The 24,298-nt window shown below is 39.3% G+C and overlaps 1 protein-coding gene across 1 annotated transcript in view; it reads right to left on the bottom strand.

Moving 5' to 3' along the window:
* LOC128113804 (uncharacterized) overlaps positions 1-21,066 on the bottom strand; it is a 55,686-nt gene extending 34,620 nt beyond the window's left edge. Inside the window, exon 1 of the mRNA XM_052743752.1 lies at positions 20,962-21,066. Coding sequence (XP_052599712.1) covers positions 20,962-21,066 — 105 coding nt within the window. The remainder of the gene's footprint in view (positions 1-20,961) is intronic.
* Between the last annotated feature and the right edge of the window lie 3,232 nt (positions 21,067-24,298).

Raw genomic sequence — 24,298 nt, 5'->3', positions numbered from 1 at the left:
ATAGTTTTGGTGACTGTCCTGGATCTTGCTCTATAGACTACACTGGCATTGCACTCACAGAGATCTGCCTGGCTCTACATTCTGAGTGCTGGGATTAAAGATGAGCACCACCACCACCCAGCTATTTGTCTCTTTTTCAACCAAAAGTAATATAAAGAAGCAAACCAAACAGAATAAGAAAAACAGAAGAAATAAGCAACAAAATAGTACAAGAAACACACACATACACTCACACATATATGATGCCCTAAAACCATAATAACATACAAAAAGTAACCATAATGTACAAATAATTGGCAAATACCCAAAAAGGCAAAATGGGGGAAGTCTTAAAAATCACCATTGAGTTTGTTTTGTGTTGGCTGTCTACCCCTGTACATGGTGCCTACACTTCAGCATGGTTTTTATAGCCATTGAGAGTCCATGGGTAAAACTAAATTTCCTTTCCAAACAGCTGTCAATTGAAGACAGCTTCTTGGTTAGGGGTGGTATACAGTGTTCACTTCCCACTGTCAGTGCTAGTCCTCTTCATGTTGCCAAATCTCTTGTGAGTTCAGATGTGCATCTATCCTGCTGTGTTTAGAAGGTCTTGTATCCTTGATATTCTCCATCCCTTCTGGCTTTTACAATAGTTCTGCCTCTTCTTTCCCAAGATACCTAAGTCCTGAGGGGGAGGAGTTTGAAGAAGAAATCTGACTTAAGACTGAGTGTTGTCAAATCTCTCACTTTCTGCACATTATTAAGTTGTGGGTCTCAATACTAGTTCCTATCTGCTGCAAGTGAAAACTTATCTGGGGCTGGAGAGATGGCTCAGAGGTTAAGAGCACTGGCTGCTCTTACAGTGGTCCTGAGTTCAATTCCCAGCAACCACATGGTGGTTCACAACCACCTGTAATGAGATCTGGTGCCCTCTTCTGGCCTGCAGTCATGCATGCTGTATACATAATAAATAAATAAATCTTAAAAAAAAAAAGAAAACTTATCTGATGATAGCTGAACCAGCCTGTGGGTATAGCAGAATGTCCTTAGGAATAATTGTATAGCTATATTTCTTAAGCAGAACAGTATTATTTGATTTTTCCCTAGGACCCAGTCCTATCTAGTCTCAGGTTCTTGGTCACATGAACAATATGAAGCATGGGTTCCATCTCACAAAATAGAACTTAAATTCATTCAGGTGGTGGTCAGTTGTCCCTCGATGTTTGTGCCACTATCACAGAAGTGAATAATTCAGTCAGGTAACACAGTTGATCACAAGATTTATGCTTGGGTTTGTGGTTACTCTTTTTCTCAGTTTTTTACCAGAGTACAATCTGGTACATTGGACTCTAGCAGGGAAGAGTCCACTTAGGCACCAGCTCGACTTATCCATATTCATTGAGATATTTAACTGTTGTCTTCATCACTTGAGTATTGATATCATTTTGTGGAGGGAAACTAAAAGCCTTGGCAATATCCTAAGTTGTTTGGGGGTTTTTATAGAGCCCCTCTGTCTGAAAATCCATTTATAGTGGACTGAAATTTTCACATGGGCTCAGAAGATATCTAGTTAGGTTACTGTCTCACCACTAATTTGGTGACTCAATTTTTATTTTTCATATGTGTATATATTATAAGACATTCTTACATTAGTAAGTTTCCATATGACTTATTAAACGGTGTATTGCATTTACTTGATCAGTTCTCCTATAGTCAGTTTTATCTATACCACTCCACATTTCAAGGCCTAACAATCAACATAGGGATCCACCACCTGACTCACTGATAATGCTCTCTAAACACATACCTGGGTTCATAATCTGTATGTCTCTTGTCCAGCTTTCTTCATGCACTCCCTACTTTAGATTTCCTGAGTCAGTATCCTATAATAAAGACCATACATGTTGTCTCTTCCCACCCAGGTCTAGCACCAGATACACAATGAATGTACTGGCTTGGCCTTGTATGTGCCCCAGAACCTTGTCGACCAGAGCCATCCCCTAACTACAGCTAAACACTGGTCATACTGTCCTTTCACCAGCTTTCACTTGTGAATCCTCCTATACCTCTTCTGCCTTGCTGTCTATATGTTCTAAGTACTAGGTTGGAACCAGTAGATTATGGACATACTTTGCTTGATGAGCATTGCCAAATCTCACCTAACAGCACCATCATGACCATGAAATGTGTAGCTCCTGTCACACAGTGAAGGAAGCATCTTCTACTTGTGAGCCCCAGAAATCAGCTGACATGCACATTCTCTACACTTTCCACAGATAATGCACACACATTACCTGGTATACTTGACAGATCCTTGCCTACCAGAATCAACCACAAACCTCCCAGAATAGCTAAGGTCACACATTCTTGAACTGGGTTTTCTTCATGAGTTATACAGGAACTAAACCTGTCTGCCCCTTGAACACATTTCAAGACCTACCTTTGATGTACAGATCTCATATTGGCTTTCCTGTAGAAGTTCACCAGAACCTAGCTACTTGGAGGCATTCATCATTCCTAGACTCTCTGGCTTAGCTCTGTTCATACATTTCTTATATTAACTTTCCTTTTGAATATTCAAAATGCTGAGATCCCTTTTCATGTCTCTGCATGTTGCTGTGTAAGCTCACATTATATCCTGCTTTTACCTGGTGGTTTCCAAATATCCTGACACTCCAGGAACATCTCACACTCTGTGACCTTGTTCCTGTCACACAGTTCCTGTGCCGGCATTTCTTCTATTGAGTTGCTCCAGAAGCAAGAATGCCCACACCATCTGCACAGCTCATGGACTAGCTGTAGATTCAGAGATCACATGTTAAATTTACCTGAAGTTGCTTCCCAGAATATTGCCTTCTGATGCTCCTGTACTGATTTCCGTGGTTAGTTCTCCTAGAACCCAGTCCTCCTACATAAGCTCTGCCAATTTTTCTCCAAAAACTCTCACCTGTCATCACATTCTAAGCCTAAAGATCTAGATATACAGATAACACACAAGTTGGACTCTTGATGTTTGCCTGTACCTTACCCAAACACATTGGTCTTGCTCCAGACACAGGTTTCCTTCACCACCATTCCCTTTTGAGTGTTACTGAAATCACATATCACTCTGTTATTTCAAGAGTCCCAGGCCTACCTCTACAGGCTCAGATCTTACCAGCTTTGTATGGCAAACTCCACAGAACCTGGAATGTAATCACCATTCCCACATCACCAGCTCTTGTTCAAGCACTACAGTTACTTCACTGGATTTCTCTAGTGTTTTCTCTAGTATCAAGCCCATCAATGCTATCTCTACATTCCTAGGTATAGCTCCAGATGCAAAATTCAAGAACAAGTTTCTCCTGATGAGTTCCCTAGAAGCATGCATTTCTAACAACATCCCTGCACTACTATATCCAGTTTGGAGATACAAGCCACTCACTGTCTTTCCTGGTGAGTTCCACCAGAAGCATGCCCACTGGTACCATCACCATACTCCAAGGGCTGGCTCTAACTATATAGAGAACACACCACTTAGACTAATGAAGCTTCCCAAAGTCTTAGTTGTGTTTGCCACATGCAGAATCTCTGGCCCTACTTCAGGTGGTTGTACTGATCCTGTGTCACATGTTCCTGCTGAGTTCCTCTAGAATCCAGCTGACCTGGTCCTCCTGACACTCCTAGACCTTGTTATGGATGTGTAGATACCAAATCAGATTTGCATGATGATGTTTCCCTGAAGCTTATCCCTGCCATGGCTCCTGAACTGGTTTTCCATGGTTAGTTTTTGGCCCAGAATCCATACATCTTCCAGAATTTCCAGGAGATCTCCACAGAACCTCACCTGCCTCTCCCATAGTTCAGTGGGATAGTTCAGGTGAGGAAGGTCCTGTTCCAGCTTCCCCAGCTGACTTCTCCCACATTCACACATTCCTTCCATATCTGCACACTCAAAAGCCTAGCTCTTCACACAAACATCAGGCACTTGTTCTGATGAAACTCACTGAACATTGGCCACCACTAGCACCATCTCCATACTCTCTGGCCTTCTGGCCTGTCTTCTCTCACACAATGTCTACACTGGCTATTCCAGATGAGTTCAGTGTATGAATTGCTCCTCCTGAGGTCTCCACAGTTCTAGGCATAGCTCTTTATATGCAGAGCATGTACCTGCTCTCCCTGGTGCAGTCCTCAGAACATCACACACTAGTGCTGTGTTCATATTTCCAGGCATAGATTTGAGCTCAAGGTTCCTGTACTGACTTTTGGTGTGTTCCTCCAGAAAAAGCCAGTGCTTGCTGTCTCCACAATCACAGTCTTACTCATGAACACATATTTCATGAAAGAGTTTGCATGATGAGCTCCTTAGAATAATGGACACCATGTAATATCCACTCTCATAGTCATGGATCCTGACAACTCTTTCACCAATGTTTACTTAGTTATTCATAAAGAACATAAAATAGGACCAAAAAGGAAATTGCCCATAGCATATAATGATTAGAACCCCAAATATACAGGTCAAAAAAGAGGCTGAAATCTCAAGAAAAAAATCCATAAAACATACATGAATGAAAACCCATCAGAATATTAGCTGCTTTCTCATTGGAAAATTCAAAAATAAGAATATCCTGGAGTCAAGTAGTTCATATTCTAAGACAGCATGAATGCCAGACCAGAGTAGTCCACCCAGCAAAACTATGGGCTGTACTTGAAGGAGAAACAAAAAGTTATATGATATGAGCATCCTACTATTCTTCATGTCCAGCAAACCAGACTTACAGGGAAATCTGGAAACAATACTTAAGTTTGAGGAATGAAATAGACAGAGTTAAGAGACTATAGTAAGTGAAGAAATGACATTATACCTACAGAAATACAAAATAAGACTAAGAACACATTTGGAGGGGGACAAATTAAAATTGACAGCAATCAACACAGACCACACAATAATAACTTTAAATATTAACATTCTCACTTCCCCAACCAAAATGCACAGGTGAATTAAGTGGGGTTAGAAACAAATTCCATCTTTCTGTTGCCTACAAGAAACTGATCTTACTGTCAAATACAGATAACATCTTAATAAAAGTATGAGAAATGTATTCCAAGTAAATGGGACCAGAAAACAAGTAGATGTTACTAGTCTAATGTCAAACAACATAGATTTCAAACAAGACTAACCACAGGAGATAGAGTAATTTATTTTAATAAGGATAATAATAAAGTAAAAATACATTATAATCTTAAACATATATGCAGCAAACTCAGGTACACATAAGTTCATAAGTGCATACCACTGGACCTAAATGCAGGAATGAACCCAAATTCAGTAGTGTTATGTTATTTCAATACTCCACTTCCTTCAATAGATGTGTATCTGGACACAAAGTAAATAAACATACATGTAGAATTAAATATCAATGTACACCAAATGGATCTAGCAGGTATTCCACCTAGACATTAAAGAATATGCATTTTACTCAGTACCAAAAAATGTTCTCTAAAATGGACCACTTTTTCTTAATACAAAACTCTTCTTAACAGATTCAGAAAAACTGAAATAATCCCATGTATCCTGCCTAGCTACAATGTAATAAAAGTATTTACTCAAAATTGTGGAAATTAACCAACAGCTTACTGAATGATGATTGGGTCAAAAAAGAAATCAGAAAAGAAATAAAAAGCAGCCTGGAAATAAGTAAAAATGAAGATAAGCACATCAAAAACCCCAAACACATAAACAGTAGTCATGAGAGGAAATTGTGTAGTTCCCAGCATCTGCATTAAAGAACAGAAAACACACATAAATGAGTCATTATACAACTCAAGAATTTTCAGAAAAGAAGAAGCCAAATGGAAATCCAGTAGATGGGAAGAAACAATAAGAATTACAGCAGAAATGAACGAAACAGAAATAAAGAAAACTGTAACATGATAAAACATAAATTAGATATGATACTTTAGACCCACAAATATAGGATAGATAGAATATATTCTTTGATTTTGCCAAATACAAATAGACTAGATATTGTAATTTTACTAGGTTGAAGTTAAAACCTTCCTTTTGTTTAGAAAGAAAAGTGTAAGTGATGGGAAATGTCTTTTTGTATGCTGTGAAAATATGTTGCTCTGAGTGGTTGATAAATAAAGCTGTTTGGCCAATGGTGAAGCAGAATAGGGTTAGGTGGGACATTCTAACTAGGGAGGAAGAAGGAGAAAGTCAGAAGAGAGACGTGCCAGCCAGCTACCCAAGGAGCAACATGTAATGGGACACAGGTAAAGCCATGGAATATGTGGCAATACATAGACTAATAGTTATGGGCTAATTTAAGATATATGAACTAGCTAGCGAGAAGCCTGAGCCAATAGGCCATACAGTTCATAATTAATATAAGCCTCTGTGTATTCATTTGGGTCTGAGCAGCTGTGGGACCATAAGGACATGAGAGCCGGGTGGGCACAGGAAAATTTTCAGCTACAGGAAACAATACAAAGATCAGTGAATGGGAGACTAGTTCTTTGTGAAAGATCAGCAGATGCTTTCCATACTTAATCTAAAAAATAACAAAGAAATCAAAATTAACAAAATCATGAACAAACAGGAAATATTACAATACACACCAAGGAAATTCAGAAAATTATCAGGGAATATTTTAAAAGCCTATATTCAATTAAGTAAGAAAATCCAAAAGAATTTAATGATTTTCTAGAGTCAAGAAAAGTTAAACCAAGAAGAGTTTATCAACTCAAACAGACTCATAACAAACCTCAAAGCAGTCTTAAAATCCTTAGGACTATAACAATAATTAATGATAAATAATAAACAATGCAGGTCCATGTGGATTCACAGATAGAGTTTACAACACTTTCAAAGAAGATTCACAACCAGCACTTCTTACATTATTTGAATTAATAGACAGAGAGAGCATTAATATCAGGATCCTTCTGCACAACCAGTATTACTGTAATACCAAAACCACCCAACAACACAAAAGAAAAAGAAAACTACAGGATTTAGCCATGATGGACACAGAAGAAAAAATTCTCAGTAAAATGCTTGCAAAACTGATAAAGCCATATATCAAAGATATCACTCACCATTAGCAAGTTGGCTTTACTTGGTTTCTAAGAACTATGACATCTATTTATCTTTTATTTAAAATTTTGTACACAATAAATTTCTATCATGTTTCCCCATCTCCAGTTTCTCCCAGATTCTCCCAACCGACATCCACCCTCTATTTAAAAACAAACAACACACACAAGCTTTTTGAAAACACAAAAATACAAAGCAACATATATAAGCCAAAGCTTATCTAAAACACTACTGAGATCATTTTGTGTTGATAAAGGATGTATGCCAATGGGGATTACCCTGAAGAATGATTAATAAGTGCAAGAAAACTTCTCTTCAGAAAATAGATATTTTTCTTTGCTTGTGGGTATCAATTGCAGACAGCTCCTTCATTTTGGCAGGGAGCTTGTGTTTACTTACCACATTCAGTGCCTGGATGCCATTGAATTGAACTTCTACAGGCCTGCTGCATACTGCCACATTCTATCTTATTTCATATGTGCATCCATCCTGTGAGCTTGGAAGACAGAGAGAGCTTCAATGGAATCATTTATCCTATGTGGCTCTTACACTCTTTCTGCCTCCTCTTCTGCAGAGATCTCTGAGACTTGATGGAAGAGGATTGATGAAGACATCCCATTTAGAGTTGAGAGATCCAAAGTCACTCACTCACAGCACATTGTACAATTATGTGTCTCCGTGTTAATTACCATCTACTGCAAGAAGCTTCTCTGAGATGGACTGAGTGAGTTACTGACCTGTGAGTATATACCAGAATGTTATTAGGAGTCATTTTATTGCTAAGTTTTCTTTACCAAAATAAGAGTATTTGCTTTTCACCTAGGCTCATGGAAAAGGTTCTTAGCCATTTCAAATCTACTCCCAGATTTCTGAGAGCAGGCACTCATATATTCATAGTGCTCCCTTTCCCATCAGGCTGGATATTTTTTCTTTGTTGTCTTTTATTTTGCTGTTGTTGTTGTTGTTGATGTTGTTGTTATAGTTGTTAAGTTGTGAGATTTTTAATTACTTCTTTTATTTCACTAGAGGTTAGGGGAATAAGTTACTTGTTTGATCAGATTAACTTTGGTAGATGGTCTATATGGAAAAATTCATCCTTTTTAGGACTTTTAGTTTGGTGGAGACCAGATGTTTATTTTTAATTCTGAGACTATGCTTTAATTCCCCTTTGTAGATGTAACCAACCATCTTATTAAATAAGAAACACAGAGCCAATGCAAAGATGAAAGCTAAGAGATCAGACCTAAGAGCCTTACCTGCCTGCTGCAGTTAGCTTCTTCAGCCAAGAGACCTCTCTGAAAGAGACCTACTTCCTGTCTGTTTGTCTTTATATAGACTTTCTGTTCTGCCTTCTTATTGGTTATAAAATGAACCACATGACTGCCTCGTCACTGCCTGTCTGTATAGACCTCCAGATCTTCTATGGTTGGTATTGAGATTAAAGGCCTGTGTCTCCAATGCTGGCTGTATCCTTGAACACACAGAGATCTACCTAGCTCTGCCTGCCAAGTGCTGGGATTAAAGGCATACACCACCAACGCCCTGCTTTTGCTACGGCTCTAATAGCTCTGACACGCGGACAACTTTATTTATTAACATACAATAAAAATCACATTTCAGTACAAATAAAATATCACCATATTTCCCCTTTTCTATTTTAATAAAAAGAAAAAAGGAAAAAGGATGTAACTAACATAAGAAAAACTATATACAAAAGTACAATAACTATATACAATATATACAAGTAATAAATACCTAAACAATGTCTAGTCCGTTTGTATTTAACAAATTCAGAGAAAATAATTCCTTTATCTATCCTATTTTGGTAAGTCCAAAATGTACCTAATTCACTTTCTATCCTAACTAGTCTTCAACATAACTAACTAATCTTCAACTCCCTTAGAGATCCAACAAGGAAAAGAATATTACCTAATAAAAAATTTTAAAAAAGGAAGTACATGCAAGCAACTTCCAAAAAATTTGTGAGTTGACAGAAGCAGCCGGCTGCTTGGGCAGTCACCTGAGGTTTCTCCACAGTGTTGGGGCATCATCTTCAGCCTATAGGCTTAGCATATCTGACAGACTCATTTGTGAAGTAGGATGTACACAAGGTCAACAGTTCAACCTCACATTGGGTGAGGGCAGTCCATGTACCAGAAACACCTGAATTCCACTAGTGTCCTGTCATGATTCAGGATTTTAAATTCTGGAAATTGTTGATGTTTTTTTTTAATTCAGCTGTCCATTCTTCTTGGCTGTGTATATGTGGCTTCATCTCAGCATCCCATTCTTCTTCACATCCCTCTATTAAATGGCAGTCTACTATTGAGAGGTTTGAGCTTAGTTACTCTTCAAGAATAACAGTTTCAGCTGCTTTTCTACTGCACATCAGAAGCCATCGGCACACTGCCTGTTCAGCTGCCTTCGAAGAAAAGGGCACTGTACCTTTTCCGGATTGCAAAGGCCACTTCAGGGATGGTGCCATATTGTCCTGGCCTCAGAAGATGCCTTTTGATAAAGCCATAACCACACTTGTTTTGGCAAGAATCAGTAGTCCTTTGTTTCGTGTCCTGTCTGTGTATTTTGTCCTGTTGATTTGAGGATACTTTGTTGTCCAGTGGCTAACTTTTGCAACAATGAATGTTAACTTCATATGCAGTTTCTTCAATGCTCATATTTTCTCTGAAGTTGATTGGTACTGCCACAAGCTGACATGTCTCATAGTCATAACAAAAAAGAAAAATTTTCTAAGTTATTAAAACATTTTAAATGCCATATTCCATAGATCTCTGAAGGGTTTGAAGATGACCTGTCTATATAAAACATATTTGTTCAATTTTTAAAAACATACCTAATATGACTACAAGTCCTATTATAATGTCTAACTACTAACTTACATTTCTTTATATCCTAATAGTTGGTAATAATAACATTCAAGGATCAGAAAATTGTATTACATTGTTAAATGAACAGCATAAATACAGTTAGAAATATACATAAAGCATTTTCTAACGATATCAATTTCAATATATATAATTTGTATACAATATAAAAACATCCAATTCAATGTAAAGTATTTAAAACTAGTAATTGTCTTTTTCATTTCCTTTTTCTTTTCTTTTTTTTGTTTTAAACAAGAACCTTAAATATAATCTCCTTTGCTTAGCCCTTATGTTATCCCTTGACAACAACTTGTAATCAACCCCCTTAAACAATGAAAATTATCCCAGACCCAAAACCCATTAAAAAGACCTAAAAACCACCCACCCCACACCACCTCTTTGGGAATGTGGGTATAGTATTCTTAAAATTGCTTCCTGCTGGGTATGGGCGAAGTTATCTTTATCCTGAAAGAAGAAATTTAGGTTAATGGTCAAATTCTAGGAAAGGTAACTATATCCTTCATTATCCAGTCTGTGTATAATGCCAAAGTTCAGGGTTTATCTCAAGTCCTTTTTCAAGTAGTCTTTGAGACTGGATTATCTCAGCTAGCCCTCTCAAAATTGCTCTGAGCACTTTGTAGTTCAAAGCTGATCTGTAGATGATGTTTGTCAGCTTAGTGATATTATTATTGTCCACGTGGAATTGTTGTTGTTGTGGGGCCCTATCTTCTTCCTGGAGACTTCAGTTGATGTTAGGTCTGGCCATGATTTTTCCTGCAGAAAACTGAAAAGTGACTCGAATACAAAGACATATATATATATATATATATATATATATATATATATATATATATATATACATATATATATATATACATGCAGGTAATTGAAGCCTTTTTTTCTAGAATTAGTTAGTACTCTATATGACCATTCATATCTTAACAAAGTTTAAAATATATATATTAATCTAATAAATTTTGATATATAATTCATGCTTTAAGAAAAGGTTAAAAATCAGAATAGAATCAAATAGTTGAGATTAGTAATCGAATAGTCCCTTAATTAATTAGGTTTTTCTTTTGTCCCATAGCAGAAGATGGCTCTTTTCTTCTGGCATGATACAGGGAGTTTGCATTTTCCTTTTAAAAATATGCTTGAGTTTAAAGAGGGAGAGAGCCATTCTCCAACTCCAAAGTCAGCTTTAAATTTTAATTGAACTGGGACTATTAGAAGACCAATAGTGTTAAATTTCTTTAGAGAAGAGCAGAAACAAACATTTAGGAAGACTTATAAAATTTTATAGATGATATACCAATAGGCCATTTTATTCTGTTTACTGGGATAGATGATTTGACCTTTTTCTTCAATTGTCTCATTTGTCCAGTGTTCTTCAGATCCCTTAGCCTTCATTCCCCTAAAGGACTAAAACAAAAACCTTTCCCCAACACTAATTTTTGGGAGGTTCTTTTTTGGCAAGTTATTATCTGATTAAATGAAAAGGCATGTGTTACTGGTATGTTAATTTAAATTGGATGTCCATGCTGGTTGATGAACTATCACCTCCTCTAATTAAGAGGTTTCTCTTGTTCAAATCAAACCCTTATCAATTTTGATGGTACCCACAGCTTATCTTCTCCTGTAGAAATAAAAGCAAAACCTCATCCCCAATGTAACATATATCCTGGTTTCCATTCTGAGGTCAGCACATCCTTAAAGTATATAGGCTGATTTGATTAGGTACTTTTTTTATTATCTAATGTCTCTCTGCAGCTGTTGTCCCTTTCTCATTGGCATTGAGAAAATTCAAAGTTAATAGAGCATTATGCAGTCTTTTCCTGGTGGTTTTTGTTATCCATTTCTGTTTATTTAGCATATCCTTAAGAGTTCTGTTTGACCTTTCTATAACTGCTTGACCTGTAGGATTATGTGGTATACCTGCAATATGCTTTATATTGTAAGAATCAAAAAACTGTTTCGTTTTAACAGAGACATATGCTGGAGCATTGTCAGTTTTAATTTGTGAGGGATACCCATGTTGGCCATAACTTCTAGCAAATGAGTGATTACAGAATCAGCCATTACAGAACTCAAAGCAGTTGCCCATTGAAATCCTGAATAAGTATCGATGGTATGGTGTACATATTACAATTTTCCAATTTCTGCAAAGTGAAACACATCCATCTGCCAGATTTCATGTCTCTGAGTACCTTTTGGGTTACATCCTGCTGGTAATGGTGTTTGATTGTAGAAGGAACAAGTAGGACATTTCTTTACTATTTCTTTGGCTTGTTGCCAGCTTATGGAAAAATCCTTTTTTAAACCTTTACTATTGACATGATGTTTTTATGAAATTCTGAGGCCTCCAGCACATTTCCTATCAATAATTTATCAATCTCATCATTGCCTTGTGATAGAGGGCCTGGCAGACTTGTATGGGATCGGATGTGAGATATATATAAAGGATGACTCTTTTTCCTGATTGTATCTTGTAATTGAACAAATAGTGAAGTTAATTCTGAAGCATCAGGGATAAATTCTGTAGTCTCAATATGTAATACCACTCTTTCAGCATACTGAGAGTCAGTTACTATATTGAGAGGTTCTGAAAAATCCATTAATACCTACAGAATAGCATATAATTCTAATTTTTGAACTGAATTATAAGGACTTTGAACAACTTTCCTTAAATTTTCTGATTTATAACCTGCCTTTGTTTGTTGGCATCTGTATAAAATATATGAACTCCAGATATGAGTTTTCCCAAACAATTCAAGGCAAGATCCAATCAACTCTCTTTATAAGATCAATTCTATTGCTTTAGGGATATTTGCTGTTAATTTCTCCCAAAAAATTACTGCAAGCTCTTTGCCAAGGATCACATTCTGTCCATAATTTGTCAATGTCCTCTTTAGTTAAAGGTACAACAATTTGTGCTGGGTCTATTCCTGCTAATTGACAAAGTCTCAATTTTCCTTTCCAAATCAAGTCAGAGACTTTTTTCCATATAAGTTTTTAATTTTTTATTCGGTTTATTTGGTAAAAATATCCATTCAAATATAATATATCCCCTCTGCATTAATATTGTTGTAGGAGAATGCCTAGAAGGTAAAATAACCAAAATGCAATCCAGCTTTGGAACAATATGATCCACATGCCCTTCATGTACTTTCTTTTCTACCAAGGCCAATTCTTTCTCGGCTTCAGGTGACAATTCCCTTGGACTATTTAAGTCATTGTCACCTTCTAAGGTTTTGAACAAATTATTCAGTTCATCATTTTTTACCCCAACAATAGTTCATAAATGAGAAATGTCTCCAAATAACCTTTGAAAGTCATTAAGAGTCTGTAGTCTATGTCTCCGAATTTGCACCTTTTGGGTCTAATTTTTTGTAGCTCTATTTTACATCCTAAATAATTAATAGAATCTCCTCTTTGTATCTTTTCAGGAGCAATTTGTAATCCCCAGCAAGGCAAAATTTCCTTTACTTCTTCAAATATTCTTTCTAAAGTATCTACATTTGAGTCAGCTAGTAAAATATCATCCATATAATGATAAATTATAGATTTAGGAAATTTTTTACGTATCATTTCCAATGGCAGTTGTACAAAATATTGGCACAGGGTTGGGGTATTCAACATTCCCTGTGGGAGGTCCCTCCATTGAAAACTTTTAACCAGTTGAGAATTATTGTAAGTAGGCACTGTGAAAGCAAATATTTCTCTGTCTTTTTCTTGTAAGGGTATTGAAAAGAAACAGTCTTTTAAATCAATAACTATGAGAGGCCATCCTTTTGGGAACAGAGTAGGCAAAGGAATTCCAGATTGTAGAGAGCCCATTGGCTGAATTACTTTGTTCGTTGCTCTAAGGTCTGTTACCATTCTCCATTTACCAGATTTCTTTTTAATAACAAATACAGGAGAGTTCCAAGGGCTTGTTGATTCTTCATTATGCTGAGCATTTAACTATTCTTCTACCAGATCTTCTAAAGCCTGGAGTTTCTCTGTTGTTAAAGGCCATTGCTGAACCAATAAAGGTTTGTCTGTTAATCATTTTAAAGGTAGAGCTGTTGGTGTTTTTGGGAGATCATCAGTTGTTGTGCCCTCTTCTTGTATAATATGGATGGCTGGTGTCCACTCAGAATAATGCCTTCTAATATTTCTCTCAGAAACATGTGCTAGTTTATTTGTTTCTGAGATTGGAGGGATGTTAATCTGAGTATTCCATTGTTGCAACAAGTCTAGACCCCACAGGTTCATAGCTATGTTAGCCATATATGGTTTTAATTTTCTTCTCTGTACTTCTGGACCTATATATATGAGCCATCTTGCACTCTGTTTCATTTGAGATAATGTCCCAATTCCTAACAGTTGAACGTTTACCTCCTGAAGAGGCCAAGTTGGATGCCAAAATTCTGGTGCAATTATGGTAATGTCCGCACCTGTATCTACCAGACCAGACAACAAAACACCATTTATTTTTATCATTAATTTTGGTCTGTGTTCATTAATAGAAGTTTGCCAAAAAATTTTCTTTATGTTTTCTCCTGAATTTTCTATTCTCTCTGTTTATCATCCTGACCAGCATGATTTATTCCAACATGCATTTGGTTATTTAATTGCTCTTAGTAGGGGTTTCCTCTACAACTGCAGGAAAGATTTGAACTGGGTTTACTGTGTGGGCCTGCCTGGGGCCCCTCTGGGAGTTTCCTGAAGCCCGAGGCAAAAGGTTACCTTGTCTGTCCTTGATGATCTACATTCGTTGGTCCAGTGTTTTCCCTTACCAAACCTTCTGCATATTCCAGAAGGAAAGGGCATTCTGTTGCCAGTGTTCCTTGAATAAACATTGTTTCTAAAAATGACCTGTCTACAGTCCCTTTTCAAATGTCCTTGCTTTCCACATCCAAAACATCTAACATTCCTCAAACCTTTTTAAATTGCTTCTCCTACCCACATATCATCATGGTCCTGAGCCTCAACATTAACTGTATCTCTAATCCAATCTTCCAAGGGTGCTGATCTTGCCTTTAATGGCCTGATTATTCTCTTGCATCCTGCATTTGTGTTCTCAAAAGCCAAAGATTCGATTATTATCTGACTGGCTTCTGAATTCGGGACCATTCTCTTTACTGCTGAACTCAATCTTTGTAAGAAATCTGTGAACGATTCTTTTAGGCATGTATAACCTTTGTAAATGACTCAGTTTTTTTCTGGTTCCTCAACTCTGCCCTATGCATTCAAGGCTGCCATTTGACATATAATTAGGGTTTGGACCTCATATGAACATTGTGTTTGTACTGAAGCATATTGGCCTTCTCCAATAATCTGATCCTGGCAGACTTGTGTTCCTTTATCCCTCCATTGTTTTTCTATATTTTTAGCCACATTCTTGAACCACATTTTCCACTGGAGCTTTTGTCCGGGTTCTAGAACAGCCTGTGCCAGCTCCCACCAGTCCTGTGGTATAATCTTATTACAAGTTGACCAGGTGTTTAACATTTGCTTTACATATGGGGAATGCATGCCATAAGATGCTATGGCCTCCTTAAATCTTTGTAAGTCTAACATTTCAATTGGAATCCAAGTAGTTTGTCTATTCTTTTCACCATGTAACTGTTCTATGGCTACCGGTTAAATTAAGGGTGATTGTATGAAAACAGGCTTTCTTTCTGTAACCTCATGACCCAATTTTGAAACAACTTCACTGTTAATTTCTTCTGTTTGAATTTAAATTTCTCTATAATTCATTTTTACAGGTTTAACAGGTTTTCCTAAAACTGTTATCCTGGCACTTAAATTAACTATCTTTTTTGAATAGTAAAATGAGGATATGAAAAGTAATAAACTGCATAATTCGATCAATATTAATCTTTTCATATAGTTGTTCCATTGTCAGACTGCCTAAAATTTCAAACAAAGCCCAATTTTCTTCCAATGTACACATAAAACCCATTTTTTTTAATGTGGAAATAATTCTCTTTTAAATAGTTTCCTTTAAAATATTTGATATCTTATTTGACTTATCAAGTCTGCGTAGAACAGTAGAAATCTGTGGGAATTTCAAAACAGTCACCTAGTGTCCGAGGTGTGAATCCCAAGAGAGAGACAGAGAGAGAGAGAGAGAGAGAGAGAGAGAGAGAGAGAGAGAGAGAGAGAGAGAATGCATAGCCACAAGTTCTGGCTACCTAGCCACGTTTTCCTGCTTGAGTCGAGTCAAGGCTTGGCTCTGGCTTCCTTAAGTTCCGATCATGTGTGTTGGCTTTACAGGCAGGGGTCCTGTTCAGCAGGGCAGGCCTTAGTTGTTTGTAGCACCAGCTTTAAGCAAGTAGCTCCAACTGCGTGCAACCACTTGGGGCTACAGTCAGTCCGGCCTGAGGCCAAGCCGACCTGGGCCCAAGCTGGACCCCTGCTAGGTTGCTGGGCTGCTCAGGCCAGAAGCTGGACCTGCCGCCAAGCCAAGCCAAGCAGTTTTTAATGGATTCTTGTCACATTGGGCGCCAAATGTAGATGTAACCAACCATCTTATTAAATAAGAAACACAGAGCCAATGCAAAGATGAAAGCCAAGAGATCAGACCTAAGAGCCTTACCCGCCTGCTGCAGCTAGCTTCTTCAGCCAAGAGACCTCTCTGAAAGAGACCTACTTCCTGTCTGTTTGTCTTTATATAGACTTTCTGTTCTGCCTTCTCATTGGTTGTAAAATGAACTACATGACTGCTTCATCACTGCCTGTCTGTATAGACCTCCAGGTCTTCTATGGTTGGTATTGAGATTAAAGGCATGTGTCTCCAATGCTGGCTGTATCCTTGAACACTCAGAGATCTACCTAGCTCTGCCTACCAAGTGCTGGGATTAAAGGCATATACCACCAATGCCCAGCTTTTGCTATGGCTCTAATAGCTCTGACACGCGGGCAACTTTATTTATTAACATACAATTAAAATCACATTTCAGTACAAATAAAGTATCACCATACCCATTTCTCCCTCCAAAGCCTTCAATATACTCCTTTCCCCTCTCCTTCAAATTCCCATTCTCTTTTCACTAACAACTATTGTATGCATATACATAAATCTAACTTATTTAGTCCTTAAAATGCTACATGAATGTAGGCTTTCACAGCTGACTTTTGGCACTGCTGAGTCCTTTCCTGGGTAATGCTACCTCTCCTATTCTCTGCTTTCCTGTTCCCCATAATTCTTTGTGTAGGGTTGAGGCATCATGGATTTTTCTCCATCCAATTTGGCATGTTCTTTGGTGTCACCTTGTTCATGTCATGTTTGGGCAGTAATGTGGTGAGAGTTTATTGATATAGGTTCTGATATTACTGGGAGACACAATCTCACAATTCACTCCCCAATACTCTGGTGCTTATAATCTTTCTGTCCCCTTTTCCACAATTTTCCCTTCGCCTTATGTGCATGAATGTTTTTTTAGATATGTTAATTGAGACTGGGCTCCACAATAACGCATTTTATTGGTTGTGGTTTTCTGTAGAGACCACTGAATTAGCTTAATTTTTGCCCTTGACTCTTTTGCACCTCTACTGACTGGTGGTCATGGTACTATAAGGTATTTGAAAAGTTTTGAGAAGAGAAACCTGACCATTATATCATATATTGCAAATCATTAGAACTGCAGTGACTTGCCTATAAGATATACTGGTATAACAGTGTCACAAAACTTATGTGAGTAACCAGTCACATGTTCATTGGATTCAAGGTCCACTCCAAGAGATGGAACTAGTAAACAAAACTGCTGAAATGGAAAGGCACCTGATATTAGATAATCCATGTGGCTATGGAAAACCTACTATTATAATTCAGATAAAAGAATATTGAATTAAAATGACTCCTAAAGAAATACATTTACACTCATAGATCACTTCCTCACTCAACACACATCATAGAAACTTGTTGTTTCAGGAGATGATAATAAAGAGGCCCACAAATGGACAAAGAACAGAGTGTGAGAGACTTTGAAGTATTCAATTCTAAATGAGATCTCCTCATCAAGCCCCTCCCCTTGATGTACAAGAATATATATATATGTATATATATATATACATATACATATATGTATATGTATATGTGTGTGTGTGTGTGTGTGTGTGTGTGTGTGTGTGTGTGTGTGTGGAAAGATTGTAGGAGCTAGAAGTAGTGGATGACTCAGAGGAAACAGGTTGTTCCAGATACAACAGAACTGATACAACATTAGAACTTAGAGAGACTGTGACAACATACACACAAGACATTCACAGGTTCAAACCAGACAATTTGCTAGCATTGTTACAGGGTTGGGGACAAAAAGAACCATCACCAACCAAGAAGCTATTTGCAACTGATAACTTCTGGGAAAAAGAAAATCATTATTTTCCAATGGAGTGTCATTGGAGGTATCCACTACATTCTAAGGCAAGCCTCATGACCAAATGTAGTCAGCTAATGCCCTGCCTGCAGAGCTTCAGTGGGTTCTCGACCACCCTAAGGATGGAATGATAGGGACAGGAGATACAAGGAAATACACCAAGTCTAGATTCTGATCAAGGTGCCACTTTATTTTTCTCTAAGAGGGTTTATATAGTTCCTGCAGGGTGGGGGGAGCAAGAAGCTGTCATCTGCATAAGGTGGGGCAAGTTGTTTGTATAGGATGTTTACAGGGTGAAAGGCTCAAGGGCTCTGCCTCAATGTCCTGTTGCTAGGCAACCTGACTGTAAGATGATCTAGTTTCCTGTCTTATCGGGGGTCTGTATTTTTCCACTAACTAGAGATTCTGTCCTTGTCCCTGACATCTCCCCCTTCTTAGTAATAAATCTAAGGGCCAACATAAACCAGGTTCAAATGGTCTAAAAGGAGGGCTCTGAAAGAGGCTTTCCATGGAGGATTACAGAGGCCCTATCCCTCTAAAGGTTATGAAAAAAGGGTCCGAGAGGGAATGTCTCTCCAGACTCAAGCACCACAGGCATCCCCATAGTACAGGAATCAATGGACCATGTAGTTTTTTGAGGGAGTGGAAATGGGTAAGCGCAAGGCTGCTACTGCACAACCGCTATGCAACAGGGCATATAATCCAGGCTCTTGGGATTTTGGGGTACCATGGTCCCCAGCCTGTGCAGTCCCAGCTGCAGTGCAGCCTCCCTGGAGTGAAGGGGTCTGTGTGGGGCATCTCTCGTCAGGGGAAATTTCAATCCTGGAGTCCTGCATAGCAAAGCAGTGGTAATGAACCTGGATCTGCCTGGCTAGCAGGTCTGTTATTTGGCTTCGGATGAACTGAGTGAGCCAAGAAAGTGCCCATGGCCCAAAGGCAAGGACCAGGAGCAGGAGCAGGCCTACAACAGGTCCTAGGAGGGAGGGAAGAAGGGTTGTTAGCTAAGGGGAGTGGGAAAACCAATTCTGGAACCACCCAAGGTCTTGTTTTCCTTTTTTTTTTCTCTTTTTCTAGACTGGATTTGTGACAAGCAGTGTCCCTGCTCAGCCCAGAACGTGATTGACTATGGGATTTGTATACTGTGTGAAAGGTCTCAAACACAGTTTGCTGTAAAGTTCCCACTGTCCCCCCCACAGGAATTCTGAGCAGAGTGATAACAGAGCTAAAGGGCTGGTGGGGGTTGCTGTGGGCGAGGACAACAGCCTGGAGGGCTTGACGGAGGGACAGCATTTGAAACAGAAGAAGTTTCCTCAGGAGAAGGGCTATCTCTCCTGGGCAGATCAGGTATATTTAAAGCTCTAACCAGGTGTTCCGGCAACTATCTGGGAGCAGAGTGTATCTCTTTTATGGCACCATTAACAGGATTTAGTCTTTCTGTGATGATCAGCAATGGTGTTAATGCTGAATGTTCTCCGACCTCACATCATGAGAATCAGAAGGCTACTGGCTCCCCCAGACTCCTCCTCCCCCCTGCCAGCCCCTGTGACTCTCTGCCCATGAATGAAGGAACCGGCAGGCACCAAGGTGGAAAGGCCCTCCCCTCCATCCTCCACACCCCACAAGCTCCCCTCCCCCCAGTGCCACCAAGACCGGACCCTCCACAACAGCAAGCATCCAATCCTGTTAGCACTTCAGTCCCGGGAACCACCTCCAAGGCCGGCTCCAGCCCCCCCCCCTCCCGCATAAAGACAAACCATGGCCAACAAATCCTACACTTTGAGATCCTCCACCACCATCCCCTCCAGACCTGCCTTACTCTGTTGGAGCAGAAATGTGATCTCAGAGATGGCTCCGTCCTGCACACCAGGCAACTGTCCATCCAGAGACAAAATGTCCCTCGTCCCCTCTAGCCGCCCAGGGGACTCATGGTTGCCTCAGCAAATCCTGAAAGCACCCCAAGCCCTAGTTCCTGGCAGGCAGTGTTTGCGTTTTCAAAGGCCAAGTGTTTAATGAAGGTACTTCTGTTTCTGCCCGAACAGTCTCTCAACCGGGAGGGAATTTTGCCTGTGTTGCATTTGTATCATAGGGGGAGTTACCGAGAAGTTTCTTTAGTGTCCAAGTTTTTGAGGACGGCTGTTCAAGTGAAGTAGGGGGAGTGGAGAAGGAACAAAGAAATCTGTAACTGGTTGTGATCAATTAGTTGTAAACACCACTACCCTCGGACCAACCCTCTAGGGAGGCCTCCTCGGCAGGGTCTAGAGGGAAGTTAGAGTTTAAGAGAGGGATCAAGATGGGCAAAAGCAGACTCCTGAGGATTCCTAGGTTTAAAAGTTGTGAGCATCCCCTCTTCCATAGAGTGCAGGTCGTGATCTGAGGGACAGACCGAAGGCAGACGAGAAAGTGCTGGGGGGGGGGGGTCTTAGGGCAGGTAGAGGGAGAGTGAAAGGCTTCTTTCAAAGTTTTTTCTCCTATATTAATAAGCTCTTATATGTCAGGGGAATGTTTATAGACCCTAAGAATATCATCAATAATCAAAAAAGGCTTTAAGGTCTTTTTTCTTTACCCTAGTTCCTTGTATCTTGAGGGGCTCATTTAGGCCAGAAATAAATAAATCTTGTGACGAAGTTGCCTGTCCCATGGCTCGTCACTTTCTTACCTGCATCATCTCTGCTCTCCTCCGGGATCGTGTCCTGAACCGGGCAATTTCAGGGGGATCCAACAACTTCACCAAGGCCTTGGTCTTTCCTCCGGGAGTCGACATTCCGAGTCTTCAAGAGGTGGTTTCATCCACGTTGGGTGCCAGTTTACCCTGCCTGCAGAGCTTCAACGGGTTCTCGACCACCCTAAGGATGGAATGATAGGGACAGGAGATACAAGGAAATACACCAAGTCTAGATTCTGATCAAGGTGCCACTTTATTTTTCTCTAAGAGGGTTTATATAGTTCCTGCAGGGCGGGGGGAGCAAGAAGCTGTCATCTGCATAAGGTGGGGCAAGCTAACAGGATGTTTGTATAGGATGTTTACAGGGTGAAAGGGTCAAGGGCTCTGCCTCAATGTCCTGTTGCTAGGCAACCTGACTGTAAGATGATCTAGTTCCCTGTCTTATGGGGGTTCTGTATTTTTCCACTAACTAGAGATTCTGTCCTTGTCCCTGACAGCCAATACAAAAGAGATGCCACATTTTTATTCCTTGAGTCTTTGTTTTGTATGGTTCTAGTTTTGTACATTTTATCTTATCAGAATTTTGTTAATTTTAAAAGTTTTCATGGGCTGGGTGTGATGAACAAATGCCTGTACAGTTGGGTGAGCTTGTAGGAGGGAAAGGATCTCAAAAATGATTGCAAAGAGAAAACCCTAATCAAATTACACCATATGAGGAAACTTTTTAAATTAAAAATGAAATAAATTAATTATTCTGTTAAACCTTCTCACATATGAGAGGGACATTAAAAACTCTGGTTCTTTAAGATTGTATGTCATGACAATGGTTCATTCTCATAATCTTCCATTCATAGATTAGTGTCTACAACAGTTGTCATCAGAGAGACTTCATTCAGCAACTGCTGGAAACAGATGCAGAAACTCATAGCCAAGCATTAGGCAGAACTCAGAGAATCCTGACAAAAAGGGAGAGGAAGGATTGTTAGGAGCCTGAGATCTCAAGAACACAATAAGAAAACCCACAGAATCAGCTAACCTATGCTCCAAGGGACTCACAGAGACTCAATCAACAACCAGGTAGCCTACATGGTACTGACACAGGCCCTCTGCATATATGTTACAGTTGTGCAGCTTGGTCTCCTTGTGGGACTTCTACCAGTGGAAGCAGGAGCTATCTCTGTCTCTTTTGCCAGCTTTTGGGACCCTATTCCTCATACCAGGTTTAATCCAATTGGGGATATCTGCTTTTACAACTTGATATGCCATGTTTGGTTGATATACATGGGGTCCTGCCCTTTTCTGAATAGAAATGGAGGAGTGAATTAGGGAGGCAGAGCAGGGATAGGGGAGGGACTGAAAGGAGAGGAGGGAGGGAAACTATAGTTGGGATGTAAAATAATGATGATGATGATGATGATGATGATGATGTATTGCCAAAGTCCAGCTTCAGCAAGTCAGAGAAACTAGAGAGGAGATGTGGAGTCAGTGACTACTAAACACACAGGACACTTATGTGAGGGGGCAAAGCAATACTTCATATTACTTTTCTCTTTTTCCTCCTCCTCCTCCTCCTCCTCCTCCTCCTCCTCCTCCTCCTTCTGTCTCTTATTTTTCTCTTATACCTTATATACCACCTAAGACAAAAGTCTCTACACAAGAGAAGATTACCTAACAACCACAAGTTACATATTTTCTAAAAACAAATTAAAATTTTTACATAGGAACAAATCACATTATGATCACAAGTTACATGTTTTTCTTAGAAGCCCACACATAGTTAAACATTTTCCTTTGTATTAATTTTTCCACCACAACACCTTCACCCAAGAGCAATGATTCTTTTATTGTTAATTAACAAAGTTTAAAGCAAGGCAAGTACATTTCAGCCAGTCCCTTTTGTACTGGCAGGCAGCTGATTGTGGTTTCAGTGGCACAGATTCCTATCCTATTTCTAGTCTACAGAAACTTAAACAAGTGGTCTAGCTAACATCTATATTTCTTTTTTCTTCTCACGCAGTAGGGTCATTTAATCTCCTTTCACAACTTTGTTTTTTCAAGATGCATACTGAACCTGTGATTAACTCTGTAAGCTATATGACCAAGGAACTCAGACCTAACCTTGGGTGTAGGGACATAATTGCTTTAGTTGATCATCATCCTGTTTTTCCACAGGCAGAATTCATGGGTCTATAACCCATGGAACTTTATTGTTCTTATTTTCCATCTTGTGCAAATCTTACATCTAGAAAAAAGGACGGCATATTATTTCTATCTTGTAAGCCAAATTGCTAAATGGTCTTATTAGTAAAAAACCCAGAGACAGATAATGGGGTAATAACTGAGAAATCAGGGAAGCAGAAAGAAGCCAGCCATGTTCTACCACTAGAAATCCTCAGCCAAAGAGAGCTACTTCCTTTATACCCACACCTATATTCTTTCTGCACCCTGCCATCTCACTTCCTCTCTCTGCCCTGCTACATCACTTCCTCTTTCTGCCTAGCTCTATCACTTCCTGTCTGCCTGTACAGACCTCCAGACCTCTATGTTTAACTAGTGCTGGGAATAAAGGTGTGTACCATGTCTGGCTCTGTTCCCAGTGTGGCCTTGAGTTCACAGAGATCCAGATGAATCTCTGCCTCCCAAATGCTGACTTCTATGTTTAATATAGTGGCTGGATTTTTCCTCTGATCTCCAGGTAAGCTTTATTTGTTAGAGTAAAAATTAAATATCACCACACTATCTTTTGTATCTCTTATTGTATCAATTATCAGAGCAGCCTGAACCATTGCCCTAATCATCTTCACTGTCTTAACCACCTGAATCTTTTAGGCTGACTCAGAAAGTTCAGTTATATTTTTTATCCAACTAAGTGCCATTGCTCTTATAAAAATCACCTTTGTTATGATCTGCAAGTAAACTGCCCAGTGAGGAGTGAGATTGTCACAAGAAACAGTCATACTCTACTAGACACAGTAGGATTTTTCCACATATTGATCACACCATGCCAAATACAGCAAGAACACGACAGCAGCAAGCAAGAGAAAGCACAGCAGAAGCAAGGGGCATTCTGAAGTGTCTGGGGGCTACCCACCACCTCCACACTTCCCCAGAGTGTTCTTGAGTAGGAGCAGCAGGAAATATTAGATAGAAGGAATTATAGGGGAGAGAAAGATAGAAAATACAGGATAGCCTTGAGAGGGTGTGGAACCTATTCCATCAGGCCCTGACTGTCTCTGCCCTAGGGTATTTATAGATATGTCAAGGGGTGGAGCAAAAGACCTTCCCCCAGCATAGCCAAGTGCAGACCATCTCAGACACCTGCGCTCAGGCC

This window comes from Peromyscus californicus, unplaced genomic scaffold (assembly GCF_007827085.1).
Source record: "Peromyscus californicus insignis strain IS unplaced genomic scaffold, ASM782708v3 Scaffold_10__1_contigs__length_136768540, whole genome shotgun sequence".
Taxonomy (NCBI): domain Eukaryota; kingdom Metazoa; phylum Chordata; class Mammalia; order Rodentia; family Cricetidae; genus Peromyscus; species Peromyscus californicus.
This window is presented reverse-complemented; position numbering and strand designations above follow the sequence as displayed.